We start from the raw sequence: 27,599 nt of genomic DNA on the forward strand, positions 1-27,599 counted from the left end.
CGCGCCTGCCCCCCGCGCGCCGCTGTTGGCTGCGGCTCGGCCGTCGCTGATTGGCCGGCGTGTCCCCGGCGAGGGCCCCGATTGGCTGTGACGCGCGGCCGGGCGAGGCCCGCCCCCCCCCCCCCCCCACGCCGGCGCCGCGGCCGCGCCCGGCGCTGGGCGGTCTTTGGGCGGTGTGATCTCGCCGCGATTCCGCGGCCCTGCAGCCGCTGCCGCCACCAGCGCAGCACCCGCAGCCGCCGCCGCCGCCAGCAGAGCGCACCGGGCTGGCCGGGCGAGTGGCCATGGCGGGCGCCGAAGACGGGCCGAGCCAGCAGCCGGAGCTCGACGAGGACGAAGCGGCGTATTGCCGGCGCTGGGGCGCGCAGCATGCCGGGGCCCGCGAGCTGGCTGCTCTCTACTCACCAGGTAGGACCTCCGGGCCCCCCTCCGGGTCTCTCTCCGGGCCTGCAGCCACCAGCCTGGGCTGCGGACAGGGATCCCGGGTCCCCTGTATCGGAACCCCAGCCTCAGGCCCGGATGCAGAACTCCAGCTGTGGCTTCTAACTTGCAAATAGCGCCCGTAAGTCCGAGGACCCCACCCCAGCGTCCTTTCCAAGCCCAAGCCAGAATCCCAGCTTCGGGGCTTTCTGGATTCAAAGACAGTCCCCACATCGAGGAACTGCCGTATCAGCTTCTCGGACTACAAACAGCTCACATCACACTGCCAGATCCGGATGCTAGCTCGGGGTAGCCGCGGCTGCAAAGAGCGCCCCTAGTCTTAGGGACCCCCACCCCCCCCACCCCGGGATCCTGTCCAAGCCGAAGGCAGCCCCTCAGCCACATGCACTGTTCCCGGTGCCGGAAAAGTCACACCCTATCCCAGGTTCCCCCGATCCAAAATTCACGCTCTAGGGCCCCGTCTGCGCCCCACCGAGGGCCCTGGGCTGTAGTGACCTCACCCCCCAAACCTGGGCATTTCAGGTCCGCTGCTCTGGGAACCCCAACTCAGGGGCCCCCAGCTACCGAGTGCCCCAGACGCACTTCTTCCGAAGCCCCATCCTAGATTTGTAGCTTCATTTTACAGACCACCATTCCCCCACCGCATTAACTCGTCCTGTGTTTTGGAATCCCCAGTGGTTAGGGCACTGCAGATCTTCCAGTTTAAGCTCCTCTCATATACAAGCCCCAATTCCAGCTGTTTCCTTCCCCCAAGTAGGTATATTAGTCCCCTCCATTAGGACTTGGGGGTCCCCAGACCAGACCACAACTTAGAGACCCTTGCTCTGGTTCTGTCCCCAGGACAAGGTCCCTGGTTTCTTCCTGCTGGGCCTACCATTTCTGCTCCAGCAAGCACCGGCCTCCACCCCCTTCTCTGACTTCCACTTGAGCCTCAAGAATCTCATTGCCAGGCCCGCAGCAGAGCCAAGTGTCCCCAGGGGTTAAGGAAGTGCCATTGAGAACTCCAGAGTCAGGTGACTGGGAGGCCCCTCTGCCTGGGTGTCGCCATCACATCAAGCTTTGTTTTTCAAACATTCTGACATCTTTCCTTTTGCCAGGGAGCAGCCACCATGCACAGCCCTTGCCTGGGGTGGGCATGGGTCCACTATCACTTTTGGCTTTCTGCCCTGACTGTCCTGGGTTTGCATACCATCTCTGCCATAACTGTCTGTGTGACCTTGGGCCGTTTGCTTTCTTGTTGTGTCCTAGATCATCAGAGGTCTTTGTGGACTTGCAATTCCATGTTCTGGGTATGACTTTTTTCATACCTGACTTGGGCATCTGGCCCAGGCCGCCATGGTTTCTTCAACCTGTTCCCCCAACACCCAGCTTGTGGACTTAAAACCTCCTGTACTCCCTGGGACAGGCTGGATTCTGCTTCTTAGCTCTGTGACCTGGGCCAAGGCGCTTTCCCTCTCTGAGCCTCAGTTTCCTCACCTCTAAAATGGGTACAAGATAAAATTGATCTGTTCCTTAATGTCACTGGGAAGAGGAAATGAGATTGTCTACCTTGGCGCAGTGCCTGGCATACAGTAGGTAATCCCTGTTATTAATCCAGTAGTCTGACCCCTCCTGTGAGTCTTGGGGTAAGCTGCCTCACCTCTCTGGTCCTCAGATTCACTACCTGGGAATCAAGGATAAGGATTCAAAGGCCTCCTCCTTTGGTGTCCAGCTCTGTCCACTTGAGTAAACCCTACCCCTTTCAACGAAATCATACCTGGGCGTTTTGAGCCTACCCAATGGACCGCCATCTCATTGCACCATGATTGCATCTTTGTCCAGTTCTGGTTTCCCCAGATGCCCCTCACTCTCTGAAGAACAGCCACTGCAGGGATTTAAAGCTGCAGACGCTCTCCTGGTGCCCCAAGCCTGCAATCAGAGGTCTTATCTCCTCCTGACCTAGCGTTGGGGTGGGGTGGGGGGAGTGCCTGGAGAGGGGGAGTGGAGGAGGTTGAGACTAGTTTCTCCAAATTCCACAGACCTCCCTCTGCCTGTCTGTGTCCCTTGGCCTTGAGGAAGAACCTTGATCTCTCTGGGCCTGACCTATAAAGTAAGGGGCCAGGCTGAATGCATATTGAGCACCCTTGTCCCAGTCTCTGTTCTAGGCCTTGGGGGCAAAGCGATGAACAAAACAGGAAACATGGAGCTGGCCTTTAGTAAACCCAGTAAATAAGGGAAATATCTTACTTGCCCAGTGGTGGCAAGTGCTGTGGAACAAATATATAGCAGAAAAGGGAGAAGTGAAATGTTGGGGACAGTGACATTTTAGAGAGGGGGCAGTTAAGGCCTCACTGAGCAGGTGACATTTGAACAGAGACCAGAAGGGATGGATGCATGAAGATATTTGAGGAAGGGTTGGTCCAGGCCAGGGACACAGCAAGTGCAAGGGCCCTAAGGTGGGAGCAAGCAGCACACCAGGGAGGCCTGTGGGCTGGAACAGAGTGAGCCAGGGGAGAGTAGGGAAAATTTCTGGGTTCCACGGCCTTCCCTGAGGCTTAGCAAAGAGTGGTGACCTGCCCATGGTCACACAGGACAGTTAGCAGGGCCAGAACCAGAACACTGGTCGGGGTCGTTCTAGGTTCCGTGTTCCGAGTCTTCGCTGTGGACATGAGCCGGCCCGGGGTGGGTGTGTGGGAGAGGGACGAGGTCACCAGGGTCAGCAGAGCAGTATGCGTGCGGTGCTGGCGGCAGAGCCGCTGGGCCTGTGAGTTGTCTGATCAGGCCAGCTTCAGCCCGATCCCATGGACCCTGAGTGTCTGACCCATGGACTCCCCTGGGTCCCGGGAGCCATAGAAGGTCCAAGGTTGGGTTTTGCAGCACCACCTCACCCTGTGCCAGGTGCCAGCACCAAAGGATCGGTGGGCTTGGCAGGCTTCCCCCAGCCTCATGGGCAAGCCCCGAGGCGAGGCAGGTGTCCAGCTTCCTGGCAGGTGCCAGCTGACCTCTGGCTGTGAGGACCCCACTTCTCAGGTACCTGGGTACCCAGGAGTGGATCTTGGGGGGTCACTAGAGCCCCTGTTCACCCACCCCGGCTAACTACAGATGCCCTGCCTTGTGGGACACGGGGACTCTTAGGGTGGGGTCAGGGGAAAGGTGGAGGGTATCAGGACCACTAGGTAGGGGTCCTGGCCTGTAGTCCCAGAGCTGAGCCTAGATTCGGTCCCCTCAAACAGGCCTCCATCTGAGACCCCTTCCCTGGCCAGGCCTCATCACTGTCACGCTTCTGGCCCAGCTTTCTGTCTGTCGTTCCTCAATCAGTCGTGTTCTTTTTCCATTTCTTTGTCTGTCCTTCTCTCTGACCATGCTCATGTTCACTTTGTCTCCCTGTAATCACTCCCTGTCTCTATCTTTCCTTTTCTTCTCTCTGTTTCTCATCCCTCTGTGTCTCTGATTCCTGTTCTTTCCCATTTCTGTTTGTCTCTCTCTCTCTCTTCCTCTGTGTCTCTCTGGTCCCTCCCTTCTCCCTACCTCCTATCCCACCTCCCTGAGGCTAAGGGTCTCCTGGTGGCCAAGGACCATCAGAAGTGCAGGTTCCAGGGCTCATATGACTGAAACCAGAAGAGTCGGGCCTGGCTACAGCGATGCTGTAAACCACATTAATTTGTCTGATTCCCCAGACAATGGACACTAAGGTTATTTTCAATGTTTCACTACCTTCAGCAAAGCTGCAGTGAGTGAATCAGCTTGTCCGAGCTCACATGCTATTAAAAATATGTGCCAAGATTTAGAGAGATGATTTCACACCTACATCCTGATTCCTGGCTTCTCTTGAGAATTAGAGGGTCTGGCCTCCCTGGGCCACCCCCCACCCCCACCCCCCAGCAGTAGCCAGCCAGTCAGCGGCTACTGCTTTAGAAAGGGCACATGTGCTGAGGTGTCCCACCTCACGCCTTCAGATCACCTGCCTGGCCCCTGGAGATGTTAGCGTTTGAGACACCTTATAGGCACTGCCTCTCCTCCCTGTGGCTGGAGCCCTACAGGTGATAACCAAGGCCTGTTTCTCTTGAATTCCTGACTCGTTGCCTGGAACCCTGCTTGATGGAGATTGGGCAGGGTCGGAACCTCCATGATTAAAGGCCGTTTGTAGCCTCTGCCTCCAAATAATTGCCTATAAAAGGGGACAGGTGATGGGATGATGACAGTTAAAGAAAAGCTCATTAAAATTCCTTCGCGTGTCTCCAGAGAGAGCCCAAAGGGGCCCAGGAGACCAGCATTCTGGTCCTGTCTGCCAAAGAATCAGCATATGCAAGGCCAGCTTCATGGGCATCAGACCTGTGCACAGGGACCTGCACTCAGAAGGGCCCCTCAAACCAGAAGGGCTTGGTTTAACACAGCCAGCCCTGAGTGTCTGACCTGGGGCAGGCCCTTCCCCTTTGGGCCTCAGTGACGTCGTCTGTGAAATGGGCAGGCAGTCCCTGTGTTCAGCCTGTGGTCAGCACTGCAGACTCTTGGAACACAGTCGAGGAGCCCCTGTGGGCCTGGCTCTGCCTGGCTTTGATCCTTGATCCCTCAGCCTTTGCCACCCAGCCCGCCCTCACCTCTCCCCTCTCCCTGCAGGCAAGCGCTTCCAGGAGTGGTGCTGTGTGGTCCTGTGCTTCAGCCTCATCGCCCACAACATGGTCCACCTCCTGCTGCTGGCCCGCTGGGAGCACACGCCCCTCGTAATGCTGGGCGTCGGTGAGTATCCGCAGCACTGCTGCCTGTCTCGGCTTCCCCAGGGCCCAGGGACCTACCTAGTGTCTGCACCACTCTGATGGCGACTCACATGCCTGTGTGTGTGCATGTGTGCACATGAATGGAGTACAGCCTGTGGGAACCCTGCCTCCCATCTCAGTCAGTGGCATCTGTGTCCTTCCTGTCACCTGGGCCAAAAACCTGGGCATTATCCTCAGTTCCTCTCTTTCTCTCACATGCCCCATCCAGACCATCAGCAAATGCTCTTGACTCTCCTTTCAAGATGCATCCAGCATCCACTACTGTGCACATCCCCTATCCCCTCCCTGTTCAAGCACCATTCTCCAGCCTGGACCATGGCGGAAGCCTCCTCCCTGGTCTCCCCTCTTCCACCTCTGCCCCCCACTGTCCATTCTCCATAGGCAGCCAGGAGGATCCTATTGGATCTTCCATGAGGTCACGCCACTGGCCTGTTGTTCCCTGTATACTTAGAATAAGACACCAACTCCTCAGCACTGCCTGGCCCCTTCTCACATCATCTCCTTCCTCTCCTCTGGCTCACCCTGCTCCCGCCACCTGGCCTCCTTGCTATGCCACCACCAGGCACTGTCAGACACCCCAGCTCAGGGCCTTTGCACATGCTGTTCCTGTGCCTGGAACTCTGTTCCCACAGAGACCTGCATGGTTCACTGCCTCATCCAGGTCACCTCCTCAGGGAGGCTCTCCTGCAACAGTAGCAGCCCTGCCATACACCACCCCTCACCCTGCTCTGTTATACAGTCTGTGTATTTATTACCTGTCTCCCCCACTCAAGTATCAGCTCCCCGAGAATAGGGATTTTTGTCTGTTTGCTGCTGTGTCCCCAGCCCCAAGCACAAGGCCTCATGCAGTAGGTACTCACTAAATATTTACTGAATAGGTGAGTGAATGAAGGCGTGAATACGCCGCAGTGTGTTAGTGCCTGCTGAGTGTTTTCCATCGGTCAGTCTTCACAATTCCGCAATCTGAGAGGTGGATGTGCAGTTGTCATCGTTTTCCAGATGAGGAGACCAAGCCTCAGAGAAGGGACTGGCCAGAGTCACATCTCAAAACAGCACAACATAGTTCTTAATTCACTGTCTCTACTCCCAGGTCCTGAAGTGACTCAGTTCCTTCCCCTCCACACACCACTCCTCCCCTTTTCCCTCTAACTCAGGCGCTCATCCCCTCCCCCACCCTGGACTCCCAGACAGAGGGGGCGGCGGCTGTGCCCTTGGTCTGCCTGGCTGGCCTCATGTGTTCAGCTTCCACAATCTCATTAAAAGCATTCTGGCCCCCTAAGCCAATAGCGCTCAGGCCAGCTAATTGAGCCATCTGGGTTTCTGGTGGGGATAGGTACATGCTGGGGGCGGACCAGCTGGAGGGGAAGGAGGGTAACACATCTAGTGCCAGGGAGCCTGGGCCCCGCCCGCAGGAGCCAGACATGCCCCCTCTGCCCAGAGGTGAGAAGGACCTGCCTCTCCAGCCTCTCTGCCTCAGAACGGCACATTCGAGGGCAGGGATGTAGACGGTGTGAGCCCTGACGCCCCATCTAGAGGTGGTCACGAGCAGACCCCTACGGTCCTGGGTTCAAGTCCCAGCTCTGCCACCTCCTGGCTGTGTGGCCTTGGGCAAATGTCTTGCACCTCTGAGCCTCGTCTTCCACATGTGTGAAGAGGCTGCTCACAGTCCCTGCCTCCTAGGGCCATTCTCAGGGCAAAATGCAGGTGTGCATCAGTGCTGAGAGGGCCAGCGACGGAGCAGAGGAGGGGAGGGGACACCAGCCACCATTCCACTCCCCAGGGCTCAGGCTTTCCGCCTCAATGGTCAGTTTAACAGTGGATATTTCCCAAGCCTACCGTGTGCCAAACCCCATCCTGGGCTCTTTGAACTCTTGGTGGCGACTGAGTGAGACAGTTCTGATCACCTTGCTCTGAGAGGCCAAGTGACTTGCCCATCGGCTCTCACTCGGGCCGAAGCAGAGTCTGGGATTGCGTATCCAGACCTGCCCAGCTCCTGAACCACAGGCTCCCTGACTGGGGACTGTACAGCCTCCAGTTGGCAGTAGGAGGAGAGGGTGTTCTAGGCAGTGGGCCCAGTATGGGCAAAGGATCAGTAGCACCAGAGCCCCAGGTGTGTGTTGTGTGAGCCAGGAGGGTGGGCATCCCAGGCAGGTCACCACCTCCTCCCCTGGTGGGGACCAGATCTTCCAGGCCTGGAATAGCAGATTTCTCACCTGCTTGTGATACCAGCTCTTCCATCCCACACCTTTGCCCCTGGGCTGATAAGAGCAGACAATCCCCTGATAGTGGTGTTTGCACAGTTTCTAATCAATTTAAGTAGCCGCCCTGATTTATGTGTTGACACGCCGGAAGTAAGGGCACCATGCCAGCCTACAGAGCCCACCCCCGGCCTGCTCCTATCTCCCCAGGGGTTCTGGTGCCCTTGGCAGGCCCCAGAAACCAAGGGAGATGGAAGCCCTGAAAAAGTGCCCAGTGAATAAATACAGACAGATGACGCAATTGTGGGTACCAGAGTCAAGAAAGGGAACTGGCAGGGAAGAGGAGAGGTAGGAGGTCAGGGAAGCTCTCTAGAAAAGTGACATTTGCACAGAGACCTGAAGGAGGTGAGGAACGGGGGCAAACAGTTATCTCTGGGGTGTTGCAGACAGAGGGAACGAGTGCAGAGGCCTTGAGGCTGGGGTGAGCCCTGAGCATTTGGAGGATAGAGAGGAGGCCAGTGTGGCCTGAGAAAATTGACCAAAGGGAAAGTAAGTGGTGGCAGCTCAGAGGTGCAGCAGAGGCAGGTCAGGTCAAGTAGGGCAGAGGTCCTCAACCCCCGGTACCTGTCTGTGGTCTGTTAGAAACCGGGCTGCCCAGCGGGAGGAGAGCGGGAGGTGAGCGGCAGGCGAGCAAGCGAAGCGACATCTGCCACTTCCCATCGCTCCCCGTCACTCGCATTACCGCCTGAACCATCCATCCTCTCCCCTCCCCTGGTCCATGGAAAAACTGTCTTCCATGAAACCAGTCCACGGTGCCAAAAAGGTTGGGGACTGCTGGTGTAGGGGCTTGAAGGCCACGGTCTGGACTTGGAGCTTTATGCTCCAGGCCCTGAGAAGCCACTGGCCGTTTTTCGAGGGTGGGTGGGGCAGGGAGGACCCGAGAGGAGGTGAAGGTGGTGGCCCAGACCCCACGAGGGCAGTGGAGGTGGTGAAAAGTCATCGAACTCTGGGCGAGCTGTGAGAGGGGAGCCACCAGAATGTGCCAACAGGTTAGCTGTGGAGGGCAGTGGGGAGGGGTCAGCGGCCTGAGTAATGGGAGGGACGAGGCTGTGAAGAGGTTAGAGGAGCCTGTGCAGGGGGAGATGCTTGGGATGCCTGCCTGAGGGCCGAGGGAAGGTGTTGAGCAGGAAATTAGAAATCCAGAAATCTGGGTGTCCTGGGAGTAGAGATGGTGTTGGAAGCCCAGAGGCTGGTGGAGGCCCGCAGGGTGGGCAGTGCACTGTGTGTGAGCAGAGAAGAGGCCCAAGGCCTCCGGGGCTTCCAGGATGGGGAGAGGAGGAAGAGCCAGCCAGGGGGAGGACGGGGAACTGGGCAGGAGTGCACAGGCCAAGAGGAAAATACGTTTCCAGAAGACTCGGGGGTCAACTAGTAGCAGCCACCAAGCAGAGCAGCAAGATGGGGCCGCGAGGGGACCACCGGATTTGGCCACGTGGAGGTCTTTAGCGACCTTGACAAGGACAGTGTGAATGGGTAACAAGTGAATGGCCCCCAGAGCCCCGAGCCGTTTGCTACATCTGGGGAAAGTGGAGGAAAAGTGCCTGAAGGAGCGAGTAGGAGTTTCTGGCAGACAAAAGGGCAGGGAGCGGGGGTTCCAGGTGCGGGGCCTAGTGAGTGCAGAGGTCAGCGAGGAGGTCGGCAATGCAGGGCCTCAGGGCCTGACCGGCCTCACAGCTCAGGTGCCAAGTCTCCGCGGGGATCTGAGCCAAAAGGCGGTAAAGACAAGGCTTCGGCCCCAGGACCGTGGGGAGCAGCCCTCAGCAGTGTCTGCTTCTGTCTCAGCCCCTCTGTCTCCACACCAGGCTTTAGGTGGGCAGGGCCGGGTGACCTGTGGGGAAATGGAGGCCCCAACGGGCCCAGGGACTGTCTCAAGGTCACCCGGTGAGTCAGGGTAGCCTGGAGTGAATCGTCATCTCCTACCCTGTCCCAGTGTCCTGCAGGCTGGGTAGTGACCAAGCCGAAGCCACCCCCGGGGTGAGCCAGCCACTAGGCACTGACACCAGCGCTGGAACAAAGAAGCTTCTGTGTGCCCGTCTCTGCCACACCTACCCCCATTAAAGAGGACTCAGGCAGCAGGCCTGGAGGCCTGGAGTTGCTGTTCTAGAAACAGCCACTGCCTGTAGATCACAGAGCCATTTCCTCCCTGAGGCAAGGGGAGGGCTCTGTCTCTCCAAAAATAATTCCTGACATCTGCCTAAAGCCCACATCCCTCCCCACTCAGCAGCCTGACAAGGCCAGGGGCTGGTCATTCGACAGATGACACGGCTGAGGCTCAGAGAGGGGAGTGATATTTCACCACTAACTGTAGCTCCATTTGGGGAGCACTTATGTCCCAAGGACCTGCATTAGCCCCTTGTTATTAACTGATTGTGGTTGAAGTGAAGTACGTACCATTAACATCCCCATTTTCCCAGACCTGGACGTGAAGGCTCAGCATGGTCATGAACGGCCCTTGTGGTCTCTGGCCACTCACCAGCAGCCCTGACCACCCCGGGGCAGCCCTTACCCTCTAGGTCTCATTTCCTCCTCTGGAAAGTAGAATGTGTCGGGGCCTATCACAGTGGACGTGAAGTGAGATAATACACATGTTTTTTAAATGGACTTTATTTTTTAGAACAGCTATGGATTTACAGAAAATGAGCAGATAGTACAGTGAGTTCGTACATAACCCCTGCCCCCAGTTTCCCCTGTTATTAACATCTTATATTAGTATCATACATTTGCTACAATTAATGCACCAATATGGATACATTATTATATATGTAATAGTTTATTCAGATGTCCTTAGTTTTTAAAAAGCTAATGTCCTTTTTCTGTTCCAGGATCCCATCCAGGATTTCACATCACATTTAGTTGTTATGTCCCTTGAGGCTCCTTAGCTGTGACAGTTTCTCAGGTTTTCCTTATTTTCGGTGATCTGGACAGTTTGGAGGAATGCTGGTATTTCGTAGGATGCCCGTCTGCTAGAATTTGTCTGGTGTTTCTCTTAGAGGGTTATGTGTCTTGGGGAGGAAGCGCTCAGAGGTCAAGTGCCATTTTCATCACATTGGAGCAAGGACATGTACCATCAGCATGACTTAGCACCATGATGTTGACCTTGACCTCCTAGCCCAAGTGGTATTTGTCGGGTTTCTCCACTGTAAAGTTACTCTCTTCCCCGCCTTCCATACTGTATTCCACTTGGAGAGAAGTCACTGTGTACAGCCCATATTTAATCTGTGGGGAGCTATACACCCAATAATGGACTTTTTAACACCTTTGACAAAGCACCCGGCACACAGGAAGCACCCCAGTGTTAACCCTGATCACAAAACAGTTGTTTTTCTAATATTGTTTTTATTATCATCCTTGTCATCTGTAAGGATTAAATGCTTAGGACGATTAAGGAGATAAGATGTGTAACCGGCTTAGGACTGACCTTGGTACAGTTTAGGGATTAAGAGAGATAAAACATTTAAGGTGCTGGCACAGAGCCTGGTAACTATAAGTGCTCAATAAATGTCAAGTAGAAATGGATGGATGGATGGATGGATGGATGGATGGATGGATGGATGGATAGGTAGGTAGGTGAGAAGATAGCTAGCTAGCTAACTAGCTGACATATTTACCCAAAGAATATGAGGGCATATGTCTTCACAATGGCTTGTGAATGAATGTTCACAGGAGCCTGAGTCATACCAGCCCCAACCTGGAAACAACCTAGTCGTCCAACAGCAAAACGGATAAATGTGCTGTGGTACATCCAGATGGGGGAAATACTACCCAGCAATGAAAAGGATGAATTCCTGATACACATAAGCACGTGGATGACTCTTGAAGCGTTATGCTAGGGAAGGAAGCACATACCATAAGAATCTAGAAGGTCATATAAAGGTCTAGAATTGGCAAAACCAATCTATAATTATGGGAAGCAGATCTGTGGTTGCATGGAACAGGGGTGGGGAGGGAAACTAGGGGGCACGAAGGGGAGTGCTGGTGGGGCGGGGGGCCTACATTCTCCTGAAGGCAGCATTTAGTGGTGGCATTAGTCCAGGCTGTCGGGATGGGAGCTCAAGAGGCACCTCAGCTGACCCTTCGCTGTCACAGTGAAGATGCTGAGGCCCAGAGGGGGCAAAGGGCTTGCCCAGGGTCACACAGCAATATGGTACCAAGATTTGAGGCCCCCGACTCTTGATCTAGCTCCCCCTGAGCTCTTGGCCACAGTGCCTCTAGTCCCTCCTGGTAGACACAAGGCAGTGTGTACACAGCATCCTGTAGTATGCAGTAGGAGCTCTATTAATGCCCCTACACCTGTTGAGGTGGTTTAAGAGCATGAAAGGGTGCTGATTTTGGAGGCTGGTAGACCTACCTCTTCACATCCCATGGCTGCCACTTCTAAGCCATGGGACCAGCGGTGGTGGTTCAACCTCCCTGGGTCCCTTTCCTCATCCAAGAAGTGGGGAAAATAAATGAGGCTGTCACCTCAGATGGTGACAAGTGCTTTGAAAGAAATAAAGCTGGGAGATGTGACCAAGAGCACCTGCCTGGGAGGATGGCTTTAGCCAGGGGGTTGGTAGTGTTTGCCCTGAGCTGAAGGCTGAGGAGGAGCCAGCCACGCGGTGATCTTCAGGGAGGGGTGGGGTGCCAGGTAGAGGAACAGCGAGAGCAAACACCCTAGGCTTCCCCAGCCTTCCCCAGCCCAGGTCTGCCCTCTCAGCACTGTCCCTAAGCAGCCTGGGCCGGGCCTTGTGTGTACTGGCCTTTGAGCCCTGCCAAGCCCTCCCCTCTCCCCAGCCCAGCTACCCATGCAGTGTCACCCCGTTCCCTGCCCTGTCCTTTGGCTTCAGCATGCCAGGACGTGCTGTATGTTTCCACCTGGCCACCCACGCGTCACCAGGAGCGTGCAGTGCGTGCAGCTGTATCTCCCCTGCCCCCGCCATCCCTCTCATGTTTGGCACAGGGTGGGTGGATGCTCTAGGGCCTCTGGAAAGCCTTCACTCACAGCCGCCCCTAACTCGGGCCCAGGCGTCAGAGCTGCACATCCACGGTGACCCACACACTCACTCTTACTCCCTCACGCATGAGTCCTGCTCTCCAGGGAGGCATCTACGGGCTTTTCTCAGCCTTCACAGTGCCTCAGAGCCCTGGTCCGCTGTCACCACAGGGCTCAGGGACCAGCAGAACTCAAAGAACCTTTAAATAGCCCAGCTGGACCTTGGACAACCAGTTCACACCGGGAAACTGACTCAGTGCAGGCGGGGCAGTTCCCCAAAGTCATGTGACCCAGTGGGCCACATTTACCAGCACTTAAAACTGCATTTGTTTTCTGTATTTGTTTACAGCACTGCCCCACCCCCACCCCCACCCCCCCCACCCCCCGCCGCCCCGGCCAATATCTCTTTGTCCCGATGACGTGAGCTCAATGTCTGATGCATCTCTGGCTCTGGAGCTTGGCACACAGTAGGTCCTCGCAGAATGTCGCTTGATAGACTAAATGACTGAATAACAACAAAAATAATAATATGTATTGAGGGCTCACTGTGTGCCCCACCTGTACGTAGTGCTTTACGTTGATTCCTTCAACGGATGTTTACAGAACCATATTATGTGCCAGCAACTGGGAGGTAGCCATAAACGAAAGACTAAAATCCCTGACTTGGAGGAGCTGACATTCTTGTAGGGGAGACAATAAACAAACAGAAATGAAGCTCAAGGTGGTAGGTGCTTGGAGAGGAAGAAAGACGGGAGGTAGGAAATGCTGGAAGATGGGGGTGGTTACAATTTTAGATCAGGTGTCCTCAGAGGCCCTTTGAGGCAAAGATCTGAAAGAAGTGAGGGAGTGAGCTGTTACATCTTGGGAAAGAATGTTCCAGCAGAGTGAAGAGCAAGTGCAGAGACCCAGAGTCATGTAAGGGGGTGTAAGGGAAGGGGAATATGCCTGTAGGGCTGAGACGCAGAAGGAGGGGAGCATGATGGGGGTGGCAGGGGGGTGTGACCTTGGACAGCTTGCTGGCCACTCTGCCTCGATTTCCCCGTGTGGACAGTGTCGTGGTGCGTACTGCTGTGTTATATTTGGACCTCAAGGCAGGTTAAGAGCAGCTCTGCCACTTGCCGTCTATGCGACCTCAGTCTAGTTATTTCTGTTCTAGCCTGTTTCCGCTTCTGTAGAGTAAGAATAAACATGGTACCAACTTCTAACAGATTGTGAGACTTCGTTAAGATCAAGCATGTAAAGCACTTGTGTCTGGCACTGAGAAAGTGCTCGATAAATGGTAGGTGCTGTGGTTTTTTCACATCATCATTCCTATCCATGTAGAGGAAACTGGGGCGCAGAGAAATTAAGTAGCACGCCCAGGGTCACACAGCTAGTGACAGCTGGAATGTGAGTCCAGAGGTAACCGCACTTAACCTCTGTATTATACTGCACCCTCAAGTGAGCAAATGATTTGGGGGTCTCTGAGGGGGCTCCACTCCACTTTTGAACAAATTCAGAACAAAGACAAGAGATTGCTGGAGGCCAAATTATCACATTTATTGTTGATAAAAGCTAGGTTGCAGGGGACGTGACTTCTCTCTGGACCTAAGGTACTTCCTGACACCAAAGCCCAGAAGGACATTTCCATCTAGTCACCGGCAGCACTGAAGCAGAGTGAGCTCCCTTACATGGAATTATGGGGGGTCAGAGAGAAAGGGACAGTTGGCTCCTCATAGGGAAAGGTCGGGCTGATCTGAGCATGCCCGATGTACTCTCTCCAGATTCACCGAGCACATGAGGCCCCACATCTCCCTGGGGAAGAGCAAGTAAAGGGACAGATTGAGACCAGGAGTATTCTTCCCGAGGTTCCACGCACAGGGAACAAAGCGTCCCACGTAGAGAAGGGATGCCCTCTGCCCGAACCAATGAGTGAATAAGCAAGCAAGAGAGTGACTTCCTGATTTGGGGTGGGGAGTGGGCAGGGCTGTCCCTCTTGTCCCCACGCCCCCAGCTCACCCTCCTCTTGTCCGCAGTTGCAGGGGCGCTCATCGCTGACTTCTTGTCCGGCCTGGTGCACTGGGGAGCTGACACCTGGGGCTCCGTGGAGCTGCCCATCGTGGGGAAGGTGCGTGTGTTACCCAGCCCCGAAGCCCAGCCCTTCTTCTCCAGGAGGAGGTCGGGCTCTCTGACCTTCAGTGAGTCCCCTTTCCTCTCTGAGCCTGTTTCCCTGTCTGAAAGATGGGAACCGTGGTTCCAGCCTGACTCCCATTCCCTTCCTCTAAGACTAGAACAAGAATCCCCTGGGATTTTCTGGAAGCATCGGGCATGGGACAGAGAGCTTTGATACATGTTATCTCACCAGAACCCCTTAAACTTTGGGACCACGCCACATCTTGTTCTCCTTTGCCTGCCCTGCTGCACCTCACGGTTTGTTTTCATTGAACTTTATCTTGCGAGTGCAGTCATACTTGTTCGATTGTGATAGAAAATCTGGTACACACTTAAGCAAAGAAAGGTACTGATTCATGTACTGAAAATGTTAGGAGTAGAGCCAGTGTAGGGCATGGCTGGGTCCGGTGGGACGGACAGACCATATTCTTTGGACTCAGTTCCTCTCCATGTCTGTCTCTGCTTTCCTTTGCTGGCTCCACTCTCACGTAGACTTTCCCCTGGTAAGGTGGCTGAGCTGGCTCACAGCCACCTAGACCCCCATCCTCCCGGCTCAGCGCCCCAGCCGAACTCCCCTTCCCCATAGTTACAGCCAGAATCCCATGGCTCATTCCTCTTGGCCCAGCTTGGATCACAACCCTCATCCTTCAGCCAGTCACTGTGGCCAGAGGGATGGGATGCTCTGATTGGCCAGGCCAGAATCCCATGCTCACTCTTAACTAGGGGGTGGAGAAGTCCTCCTGATTGGAACAGCTTGAACTAAGAGAAGAAGGGAAGACTGTTACCAGAAGGAGGGGCTTGGATGCTGGAAAGAAAGAAAGTGTCCTGCCTGTCTCTGGGTGGGGCCTCCTCAACTGTCTTAGGGTAGGAAAGGAAGATGGAGATTGTCTCCAACCCGCTCCCACAGCCCAGGTCAGGAGACTGAGGCCCACGGGGGGGGCAGTACCAGCCCGAGGCCCCCACCAGGTCATTTCGACTCATCCTCTGCTGAAGCTGTCAGACCCAGACCCTGAAGTCTGGGTGGGATCCGTAGCCGTGACGTGGTGGGACAGTATCTCAAAGGCAAGGAGGTGAGCCCGCCGGCGTGTGCGCAGGCGGTCAGGGAGAGTGGCCCACCACCACGGGCTGCCTGGTCTGACGGGTGCTCCCTCCCGCCCCCCACCCCACACAGGCTTTCATCCGGCCGTTCCGGGAGCATCACATTGACCCGACAGCCATTACGCGGCATGACTTCATTGAGACCAACGGGGACAACTGCCTGCTGATGCTGCTGCCACTGTTAAACATGGCCTACAAGTTCCGCACCCAGAGCCCCGGTAAGCCTGCCAGCTGGTGGTGGGCCTCCAGGGCCCCCGGGGACAGGCACACGCGCACCCTCCCAGGAGCCTCCTGTAGCTTGTGTGTGTGTTTGATGTCTCACAGTGGTATAAAAAATTTTTAGTTAGTTGCCCTCATATAAAATTGGGATATTTGACACAAAGATCTGTGTTTCAGCTTCTCTTGAAGAATCCAGTCTGGCCACCCTGGGTCCTTGTTCCCACTTGGCTGTACTGGGCCAGAGCTGAGCTGCAGGGGTCCCCCTTAGACAAAGACGCACACGCGCCAGTTTGCCACAGTTCCCACTACTCCCTGCTGTCCTACACCTGGCCCACCTTGCTCATTTGAATGACCTGCCTGGCTCTGAGGGCTTCTGGTTTTGCTGCCTGGGCGTAGTGGAAAGAATATATTTAGCCCGCAAAGTCAGTCCTGAGTTCAGATCTTTGCCCTGCCTACGTAGGGGAGGAAACTTGTCCCAAAGCTAGTCACTTCACCTCTCTGAGCCTCAGTGACCTCGTCTGTCTGGTGGGAGATGAGGCTTTCCTCTGCCAGGTCGTGTTCTAAAAACCTGGCACCTTGCTGATCTTTCAAGAAGCCACCCTGTGGGGAGATGTGATGAGTGTGGTGTCGTGGGTGCTGTCCCGCCCACATCCTCTTCCCCAGCAGGTGCACTCGTCCCCCAGCTGCTGTGAGGGGTGGCAGGCCCCGAGGGGAGTCTGAGCTTGCCTGAGTCCATATGGGAGGTTGGAAAGAGGCCTGGGTGCTGTCCTGGGAAGGGAGCTGCCCAGGGGCCAGACTGGCAGTGGGCTCCCACCCTGTGTGACAGCTGTATGAGGCCTGTGGGTACCCACCCTCTCCCCACGCTGCAGAAGTCCTGGAGCAGCTGTACCCCTGGGAATGCTTCGTCTTCTGCCTGGTCATCTTCTGCACCTTCACCAACCAGATCCACAAGTGGTCACACACGTACTTCGGGCTGCCGCGCTGGGTCGTCCTCCTACAGGACTGGCATGTCATCCTGCCTCGTAAACACCATCGCATCCACCACGTCTCACCCCATGAGACCTACTTCTGCATCACCACAGGTGCGGCTGTGGGGTAGCACGGAAAGGGCTGCCCCCACTCCAACTGCAGCTCCATCCTTAGGGTCGGGGGCAGAGGTCACCGTGGGAGGTGGTGCAGTCCTGTAGGAACATTCTCTCAGAACACACATTTCTTGAGCACCTGCTACATGCCAGGCATTCTCTAGGTGTCAAGGACACAGCAGTAAACAAGACAGACACGCACACCCTTTACAGAGTGGTGATTCCAACCACCCAACCATCCAGCAGATATTTATTGAGCACTTACTATGTACCATAGCACTGAACAAAACAGGCACGAACAACAGACCCTACCTTTATAGCATTCACATTCTAAGAGGGGACATTCCAGGCAATAAAAAACAAGTGCTATATCTGATAATCCTAATTGCTATGGAGGAAAATAACACAGCGGGTAGGAGAGGGAAACGGGGAGCTTTGCCCTTTAAATAGGGTGGTCAGGGAAGGCCTCGCTGAGAAGGTGACATCTGAACTGAGGGAGAGTCATGCAGATCTGGAGGAAAAGCTCTCGAGGCAGCAGGAGCAGCAGGTGAAGGGCCTTGAGGCAGGAAGCACATGCCTGGTTTGTTTGAGGAGCAGCAAGGACGCTCGTGTGGCCGGAGTGAGGGGTAGAAGGGTAGGAGGGATGGGCAAGTCCAGGTGAGAGAAATGCTATGGGGGCAGACAACGCAGGATGAAGGGCAGAGAGTCATGGGGAAGCGGGGTGTAGCTGTTTATAAAAGAGATCAGAAATCTGGAAAAAGTGTGGAAGGGGCCCTGCAGATAAATAGGGACAGATCGCTACAGGCAGAGGGAACAGCAAGTACAAAGGCCCTGAGGCAGGAACATGTGACCCAGGAGTAGTAAGGAGGCCCACAGGCCATTGGCAGTTATTGGGTCAGTGCCAAAGAGGTGCGGTGAGGTGAGGCGAGGCGAGGCGAGGCGAGCAGGTTTCCCGGGGCCAACTGTGTGTCTTTTTAATGTTAAGTATACTGCAGGTGCTGTTAAGTCAGGCCAACTTGGATTCAACCTTCAGCTCCTCCATATGTGACTTTTAGAGGTTCACAAGCCTCCTTAGTTATCATTTTTCTCATTCACAGGATGGGGCTATAGCCACCTCCTTCAGGTACCACCTCCCAGGGCTGGGGTGTGAATGGTAAGATGGCAGATGCAAAGTGCTTGGCCATAGTACATACCCAGTAAGCTACAGCTACTGGTTTGGAGGCAGGGGTTGGGGTCTTTGGTTTGGTTTAGTTTTGGGGTGGGGGGGGGGTGTTTTGTTTTTTGTTTTGTTTTTGGGTTTTGTTGTTTTGTTTATTTGTTTCTTGCCTTTCTGGAAGCAGAACTGAGAGCCACAAAAAAAATTTTTTTGTACATCCTAAAGTCATGCTTTTTAGGAGCAGGTGGGGGGGTTAGAATTTAGGCTGTTTTGGAGATCATTTAACTACTCAGCCAGGACTAGGATCAGTCTTGGTTTGGCCATATACTAATCGGGAGACTCCCCTCCAAGACTCAGTCTTCTCATGTGGGAAAGGGGACTAATAATAGTATCTACTTCAAGGTTCAGGTGGGAGACTGTGATACAGATTAAATAAGATTATGAGCACCGTTCACTGAGCACCTGCCACATGCCAGGCATCATCCTAGGCAGTGGGATCAGCAGTGAAAGAACATGAGGTTCTGCTGTTCGGAGCTGACATTCTAGTTGGGAGTTGGGGATAAAAACCAACACGAAACAGAGAAGTGGCAAATTAATGAGAATGGTTACAGGTTATCGTAAAAGCTGTAAAGAAATAAGCCTGGAGTGCTGCTACGTGGTAGTTAGGGAAGGCTTCCTGAAAGAGGTAGCATTAGAGCCAAATGATAAGAAACACTGCATATAGTAAGCACTCAATGAGAAGGTGAGTGAGGGGATGAAGGCATGTCCGAAGGCAGCCCCTAAACCCATTGGGAAGCCCCTCTCCCCAGATTCCTTGTTCAGTTCTTGTCCCCTGCCCCATTCCCAGTTCCTCCTCTGCCCCAGGCAGGCCAGCTCTCTCTCTCTACATCCTCTCTCTACGTCCTCTGTCTACGTCCTCTCACTGCTCTTCTCCCATTCAACCCCTCCCCACACCCCCTGCCCTGTTTCCACTGCAGGCTGGCTCAACTACCCTCTCGAGAAGATGGGCTTCTGGAGACGCCTAGAGGACATTATCCAGGGCCTGACAGGCGAGAAGCCTCGGGCAGACGACATGAAATGGGCACAGAAGATCAAATAACTCCTCCGGGCCACCACCTCGTTGCCAACCTTCCCCAGTTCCCCTAAACCGAAGCCATCTGCCAAATTCCAGCCTCCTTGCGCTGGCCCCTCCAGGTGGAGAGGACACCTCCTGGGCTGGGCCCGGGCACCCCCAGCCCACCCCTTGTGACACAGAATACTTGAGCCACTGATTTTTTTCATTTCCTTTTTTTTCGTTTTCTTTCCTTGGCCCCTTCCCAGCCACTTGAGCTGCTCTGTCTGCCAAGCCTGACTCCGCAAAAAAAAAAAAGAAAAAAGGAAAAAAAAGAGCCCCACCCTGCCAGCTATCCCTTGGATTGAGGAGAAGCTCACCAACTCCCCACACTCCCACCACCCCCTGCCCCACTGGGCAGCCCTTCAGTGTGGCGGGTATTGGGGCACTGAGTCGTCTTACCCGTTCCTCTTTGTCTGCCCGCAGTCTAGGAGCCCCAGAGCACACCTAAGTGTCCCTGGAGTATTACCCTGCCATGGCCCTGCAGACCAACCCCAAAGGCCTGAGTGGATAGACAGCCCCAGTCACTACCTTCAGCCTAACTGGTCCACCCAAGGAGGGCAAAGTGCAGCAAAGGGTCTGGGGGCAGCCGGCCAGATGAGGCTGGGGTTTCCTGATCAAGTGTGGACCCCGCTTCTCCCCTACCCCTCCCTATCTGCCCATGTGATTCCAGCCAGAGCTGATGTTTCTCATCAGAGGATGTCTTCGAAGGGCACAGCCCCTGCAAAGGGTCTTGGTCATTTGAAAGGGGACACTGTCCCCTCTGGCCGGGGGTATGTCAGAGAAGGAAGAGTGGGGCTTTTTTGTTTCGGTTATTTTTTTTTTTAACGGTGCTTGCTTGTTTAATGTAAATAATAGAAAGCCTTAATATCTTTTCTGTAACACGGAGTAATATTTTAATGTCATGTTTTGGATGTACATAATATATTTATAACAAAGCAGCAAGAGTCTACTTAACCTTGGCTGCCTCGTGTTTCCTGGTTGGCTGGGGGAGGGGAAGTAAAGAGTCTGGAGGGTGAGGCCCCACCCCTACCCCATTCCCAGCTTCCCTTGCAACCCTGGGCTGAGGATGGGGGCTTTGTCATCTGAGACCGTGAATCAGTGTTGACATCTGCTCCAAACACTTTTGGAAGGGACCCATGGTTTGGTGAGGAGTGGTCTTCATGCAGGAAGTCTCCATGATAGAGTAACAAAGGTTGATCCCTATTGGTGAATTCCTTTGGCAAATGTTTATTGGCACCTGGTGTGTGCCAAGCTCTGGCATGGACACCAGGGCATGGGAGTGAACAAACAAGGACTTACCCTGGTGGAACTGACCTCCTGGGGAGAGAGAATAAACACAAATAAATGCACATGGACATTCAGATGGTGATTTGTAAAGAAAATCAAACATCTTGGGATTACATCGGAAAAGTAGGGTGAGGCTGCTTTGGCAGAGTGATCAGAGAGGTCCTCTCTGAGGAGGTGACATTCGAGCTGAGGCCTGGAGGAGGAGATGGAACCAGCTGGGGAAAACTGGGAACTGGATGAGGAAACTGAGACACAGTTGGGGAAAGAGAAAAGCCTTCCTGGCTGGACAACAAGTGCAAAGGCCTTGAGTCAGGAACAAGCCTGGGGTTTTTAAGAGAGTGTGGCTGGACGGGAGTGAGCAAGGGGAAGTGGGAGATGGGATTTGAAAAATAGGGACTAGGCATATGGAACCTCACAGACAGGCAAGTGGGGAGATCGAACATTTTAGACAAACAAGTATCTTGTTCATTTATTCACTAAACAAGTACAAGGCACCTCCTGCGTGCCAGGCAGTGGGATTCAGTAGTGAACACAACAGGTATATACAATCAATATCTAGGCTGGGCTAGATAGTTTCTATAATATCAATCAGGAAAAACACCTGTTGGGGACAGAAATGATAAAAGACTCTTCAGAGCAGTCATAGATAAAAGTTTTTTTTAATGTGACCCATAACTTCATTTTAAAGTCTGCCCACCACTACACTTGATTTGTGACTGAGGGGACCAGAAAAGGAAGGGTATTAGAGTTCATCAACTCTAAACGACAAAAACCATAACTTAAGGAAAAATTAATAGCTAAAATAATTTTATTAACTCACATAACTGAAAAGTTCAGAGGTGTTTCTGACCTAAGGTTTGGCAGGACCCAGGGCTCACATGATTCATCAGAACTTGATGTGTCTATCTAGCTCTGTTTTACTCCAAGCTGAGACTTGACATTGGACCAGCTCAGTATCTCAGTAGAAGAAAGTCTCCCTTCCCAGTAGTTGCAGCAAAAGCCCCAGGGCAGACTCTTCCTGGCATGGATTGGGTCATGTGCCGACCCCTGAACCAAACTTTTTGGGATGGTGAAGTGTTCTAATTGGCCAGGGCAGAAATATCCACCTGGAGTTGCAAGAGTGGGATCAATACTTTCCAAACCACAGGATGAGAAGAGGGAGGGATGGTTCCCAAAAGACAAATTAAGGTGTTACCAAAAGAAGTCTGCAGTGAGTGGGGCAGACAGCCAAAATCAAGGCCAAATAAGCAGCTATGGGGCTGCAGGGGTTGCTTTCCCATTCCCAGGCCATTCTGGGGGTATATTTCTAGGCCCTACCAATGTGTTAGTCCCCTAGAAGCCAGCAAGAACAAACAGCGTGAGTCCAGAGAGGTGAAGTGACTTGCCCAAGACCACACAGCTAGTAAGGCAGAGCCAGGCCTCACACTCGGACCGTCTCGCCGCTCCTGAATCCCAAGGACTGGAAAAATAACTTTTCAAAACCAGAGGGAGGTATGTTTTGTGCGCAGGTCCTATTGAGGACCGGGCAGTGGGAAATGCTGACTAATACCTACTGGACACTTACCACAGGCCAGATGCGGGAAGCTACGTGTGTGGGTCCCCTCAAGCAGTCCCTGCAGCTCTGAGAGGTGAGTATACTTAGCTCCGTTTTTTGCAGATGAGGAAACCGAGGCACAGAGGTCAAATATCATACCAAACATCACACAGACGGTGGGTGGCAGGGCTGGAATCTGAGTCCTGATCTGACGCTGAGCTCTTGCAGCTTCCACACACACCTGTAGCCCCAGTAGAGGGAGGGAAGGGAGGAGGCAGGTGGCGGGTGAGAAACGTGTCTCCTGTGAACTAGCAACACAGCAGGATGAGAAATAGCAGCTAACACCGAGGACTGGGATGCCCTGGAGACATCAGGCCCCAGAGGGCAGCTGCTACACACATCAGTTGATTAAAGAGGAACCGGAAAATCCAGACTTTTAAAACGCTGGCTCTGTTCTTTAAACATACCGTGGACCAAATAAAACGTGTATAGGCAGACTTCTGCCCATAACTTCCCAGCGGGTGCAGGGACGGCCTGATTTTCGGTGGATTTGTGCTGCTATCTGGTGGTGGAGTGGGGCAGATGGCGCTGTGGAGCAAACACATGGGTTTCCAGCCCCACTGGGAAACGTCATGCCTCCCTTCCACGCCGACTTGTCCTTAGAGGGGGTCTGGGCAGGGCACCTGCCCCCAACATTAACCCCATCCCCTTTTGATAAACCTGAAAATTTCAAGCTACTCTTTTAAACATGATTTTGTAATAGGTAATGCATGCATAAGGTAAAGAATAATAACACAGGGGTCAGCTGACCATGGCCAGTAAGCCAAATCTGGCCCATCTGTTTTTCTGCTGTCCCCATGAGCATTTTTTTTAATAGTGGGGGGAATAAAGAATATTTTCTAACACATGACATTCAAATTCAGTGTCAGTCATAAGGTTTTACTGGCACACCACACCCATTCATTTGTATTCATTTGCTGCTTTTTCAATACACGAAGAGTCAAGAGACCAAATGACCCATAAAACCTAAAATATTTTTATGTTCCCCCAAGCCCTCAGTCCTCCTCCCCAGAGGCCATCATTTCGATAAGACCCTTGTAAGTCCCTTACATAGGCACAGAGGCAAGTCCCTTACATAGGCACATCTCCCTTCTTTTCACACAGTAGGTCAAATATTACACACACCGTTCTGTACCTTTCTTTTCTTAAGTTAATATGTTTTGGAGATAGTATTATATCAATGCTTCCTTATTCCTTTTTACAGCTGTATAACATTCCAACTTCAGGGTGGGCCTTTCTTTTTTAACTCATCGCTCGTTGAATTTTGAGATCATTTTCAGCGTGGGGGTAATACAGACTGCTGTTGCGTGCATCGAAGAACCTAAGGCTTTGCTCATAAGGGCCAGCAGACCTAAGGGGTCAATTCCTGGGGATCAAATTGCTGGGTCAGGGATGTCTGTGTGTTACGTTTTGATAGCTCATGCCAAAATTGCCTTCCACCAAGTCTGTGCCCATTTAAACTCTCAAACTTTTGAGAGTGCCAGTTTCCTCACACCCTTGCCAACACGGAGTGTTATCAAGTGTTTTGTTCTTTGCCAATCTGATAGGTGGTTTTAATTTGCATTTCTCTTACTGTATTTCATTGACTCTAAGATATCATTGATTGTACCATGCATCCTGATTTCAGAGATGTTTGAATATAAAAATTTGCATCTTACAATCACTGAAGTAAAATATGTTGAGTGAGATTTGGTATCTTATCTCACTTCCTTACTCCATACATGTTCTTTTCTGATTTGGGGGGAGGGGGGCAGGACAGTAGTGGTTAAGAGTTTAGGGTTCAAATCCCAGCTCTGGGGATTTCCCTGGTGGCACAGTGGTTAAGAATCCACCTGCCAATGCCGGGGACATGGGTTCAATCCCTGGTCCGAGAAGATCCCACATGACTTGGAGCAACTAAGCCCGTGCACCATAACTACCGCCTGAGCTCTAGAGCCGGTGAGCCACAACTACTGAGCCCACACACCTAAAGCCCATGCTCCACAACAAGAGAAGTCACCAGAAGTCCGAGCACCACAATGAAGAGTTGCCCCCACTTGCCACAACTAAGGAAAGCCTAAAGCAGCCCCCCCAAAAAAATAATAATAAATTAATTTTTAAAAAATCCCAGCTCTGCCACTTACAAGCGTGTGACTTTGGGCAAGTTATTTAATCTTTCTGTGTCTCAATTTCCTCATCTGTAAGATGGGTACCTACCTCATAAGGTCACTGTGAAGATTAAATGAATTAATATATGCAAAACACTATGTTTCTGGAACATACTAAATGTTCCATAAATGTTTCATATGATTATCATCTTTCCTTTAGGATCTCTTTTTCTTAATGAGTTTCAAGGGCTCTTTATAAATTTTTTAATTTAATTTAATTATTTTTCACTGCGTTGGGTCTTCGTTGCTGTGCACAGGCTTTCTCCAGTTGCAGCGAGCAGGGGCTACTCTTTATTGTGGTACGTGGGCTTCTCATTACGGTGCCTTCTCTTGTGGCGGAGCACCGGCTCTAGGTATGTGGGCTTCAGTAGTTGCAGCGCATGGGCTTATTTGCTCTGCGGCATGTGGGAATCTTTCCAGACCAGGAATTGAACTCATGTCCCCTGCATTGGCAGGCAGATTCTTAACCACTGTGCCACCAGGGAAGTCCTAGGTTCTTTATAAATTAAGGAAACATCCTTTCAGTTTTCCGCTCAGCCCAGACCCCTGGTTTTTATTCCTTTTTCCTTGACCATGAGAGTAACAGATGATACGAAATTCAGACATCACAGAAATGAATTGCATAGGAAGAAGCCAATGGAAATGACCCAGACGTCCATCAATACAGGAATAAATGAATTGTGCCATTACCCCCTACCACCCACTCCTACACCTTTTTGGTTGTGTCTTTCAGAAACTACATCAAACATTAAATATCTTAATGTTATACTTCAGACAGACCCCAGGGGAACATAACTCCGTGTATGTGCCATGAAATGCCACAAGCAACTGTGTCACATACCCCACCCACCACACACCCCTCCCCACAGGTTCTCTGTCTTCTGGGTGCCCACGCCCCTTCCTGTCAACAGTTCCTCAGCTTTACTTTCCGTAGTTTGTATTACAAAAGCTATAGCTTGAGTTTGGGGGGGTTCTTAACTATAAATTGGAAATATAAATATAAAACTGTACAATGTTATCCACAACCTTGCTACGCAAAGTGTGGTGTCAGCATCGGCATCCCTTGGAAGGCTGTTGGAAATGCAGGATCTCAGCACCCCTCACCCCCAAGAATCAGAACCTGCATTTAAACAAGATTGCTAGTAGGACTTCTGTAGTGGTCCAGTGGTTAAGACTCTCTGCTCCCAATGCAGGAAGCCTGGGTTCAATCCCTGGTCAGGGAACTAGATCCCGCATGCTGCAGCGAAGATCCTGAAGATCCCGCAACTAAGACCTGGCATACATCTTTAAATAAATAAAATATTTAAACAACACTGCCAGTGATTTACCTGCACATTAGAATTTGAGAAGTATTGCTCTAAAAAATAATATTGTAGGTCTTGTAAAGTATACTGCATTTTGAATATACTTTTTCAAGCTATTCATGCCTTTCACATCTCAGAGATTCTAAAACTGCCCAGATGTTTTCCAGTCTTGTTGAGAACAGTGTTTTTGAGTGAATGCTGCGGAACGGTCCAAGTCCATGTATCTCTTTCTTGGAACACTGTGCCAACTTCCTTGGCTGTAAATAACAACTTACCTTTAACAGCAGCTTAAGCAATAATGACATTTATTATCAGGTCTTAAGAAGCCTATAGGGGGACTTCCCTAGTGGTGCAGTGGTTAAGAATCTGCCTTCTAATGCAGGGGACGTGGGTTCGATCCCTAGTCAGGGAACTAAGAAACCACATGCCGTGGGGCAACTAAGCCCACATACCACAACTACTGAGCACTTGAGCCACAACGACTAAGACTGCACACCACAACTAAGACCCAATGCAGCCAAAAAAATAATAAAATAAATATTAATTTTTAAAAAAGCCTATAGGTAGGCAGCCCCAGGATTTGTTCAGCTGCTCAACTACATCATCCAGGTCCTACCTAGCTCTTGCCATCTTTCCGTAATGACATCTTTGGTGTGTTGACTTTTCAGCCTCAGGCTTGTGCCTCATGGGATCTTTATGACTGCCACAGCTCCAACCATCACAGCCTCGTATCACAGGCAGGAGGAAAGGGGACAAAAAAGCTTTCTCCCCAGCTATTTTCAGAAGAGGGAAACTTTCCAAACACACCACCTCCCCAACTCACTGGCCAGAAAGAACTAGGTCACAGGCACACCCCTGGACCAACCACTGGCAAAAGGAAATGGCAGTGCCTGATTGGCTTGGATTCACACCTAGAAACTGGACCTTCGGCCCTTTAAACAAAACCAGGCTTCTATGAGCATGGAAGGACATGACTGGACTGACAGTCAACAGTGTCCAACACACCTCCTCTCTGGACTCCTCACCTCCAGTCTTGCTGCTGCCCAATTCAATTCCCTTGAGGCAGCCAGGCTGCAGTTTGAGCCACTAGTTTTTTTTTTTTTTTTTGGCACACGGGCTTAGTTGCTCCGTGGCATGTGGGATCTTCCTGGAGCAGGGATCGAACCCATGTCCTTTGCAGTGGCAGGCAGAGTCTTAACCACTGCGCCACCTAGGAAGCCCCAGGCTGCAGTTTGTAAAAATGCAAACCCGCCCACTTTTGCTTAAACCTTCCCGGGCTTCAGCTCCCTCACCATAGAGGAAACATCGTGTGGAAGAGTGAAAAGAACTGGATTCCAAACCTGATTTTACTCCTTTCTTGTTATGTGACCCTGGGAAAACCATCTTACTCCACCCAGTCTCAGTTTCCACATCCGACAAATGCGGAGATAACAGCTACTTTGCAAGGGTCATTGAGGAAATAATAATAATAATAATAATAATAATAATAATAATAATAATGGCAACTGCTAATACTTATATAGCACCCGCTCTGTGCCAAGCCGTTTTCTAAATCCTTTAGTTCTATTAGCCATTTTAATCTTCCCACGAATCCAATAAAACAGAACTCACATCCGCATCAGCTGAAACTACCAGCTCCAGAGCAGAGAAGGGATGGAGCGCAGGCGCGAAGGAATCCCGCTCTGGGGACTGGCTGCGACCTCCGGGGAGGGGGCGGAGCCTCTCTGAGAGCGCTTTAGCATGGGGAGGCAATCCTTTCACCTCTCTCAGCCTGTTTCCAGATCCATATAAGGGCTTCTCAGGGACTTACCTGATTGCGCAGTGGTTAAGAATCTGCCTGCCAATACAGAGAAAGTGGGTTCGATCCCTAGTCCGGGAAGATCCCACACCAGAGCAACTAAGCCCATGAGCCACAATTGCTGAGCCCACACGCTGCAACTACTGAAGCCTGCTCACTCTAGGGCCCTCGCGCTGCAACTACTGAGCCTGCGTGGCTAGAGCCCATACTCCACAACAAGAGAAGCC

At 52.4% G+C, this 27,599-nt stretch overlaps 1 protein-coding gene across 2 annotated transcripts; it reads left to right on the plus strand.

Annotated features, from left to right (window-relative positions):
* The first annotated feature begins 180 nt into the window (after nt 1–180).
* On the plus strand, nt 181–20,180 carry PEDS1 (plasmanylethanolamine desaturase 1). Of its 2 annotated transcripts, XM_057701466.1 has the most exons (7): nt 181–408; nt 5,038–5,157; nt 14,438–14,529; nt 14,688–14,831; nt 15,745–15,889; nt 16,760–16,972; nt 19,106–20,180. In XM_057701466.1, exons 1-7 carry the CDS (start codon nt 285–287, stop codon nt 19,225–19,227), a joined length of 960 nt encoding a protein of 319 aa, XP_057557449.1. In that variant the 5' UTR covers nt 181–284; the 3' UTR covers nt 19,228–20,180. The 2 variants fall into 2 exon arrangements, with proteins under 2 accessions (XP_057557449.1, XP_057557450.1); XM_057701467.1 differs by lacking the exon at nt 14,688–14,831.
* Nucleotides 20,181–27,599: the final 7,419 nt, after the last annotated feature.

Source organism: Hippopotamus amphibius, chromosome 12 (assembly GCF_030028045.1).
Source record: "Hippopotamus amphibius kiboko isolate mHipAmp2 chromosome 12, mHipAmp2.hap2, whole genome shotgun sequence".
NCBI lineage: Eukaryota > Metazoa > Chordata > Mammalia > Artiodactyla > Hippopotamidae > Hippopotamus > Hippopotamus amphibius.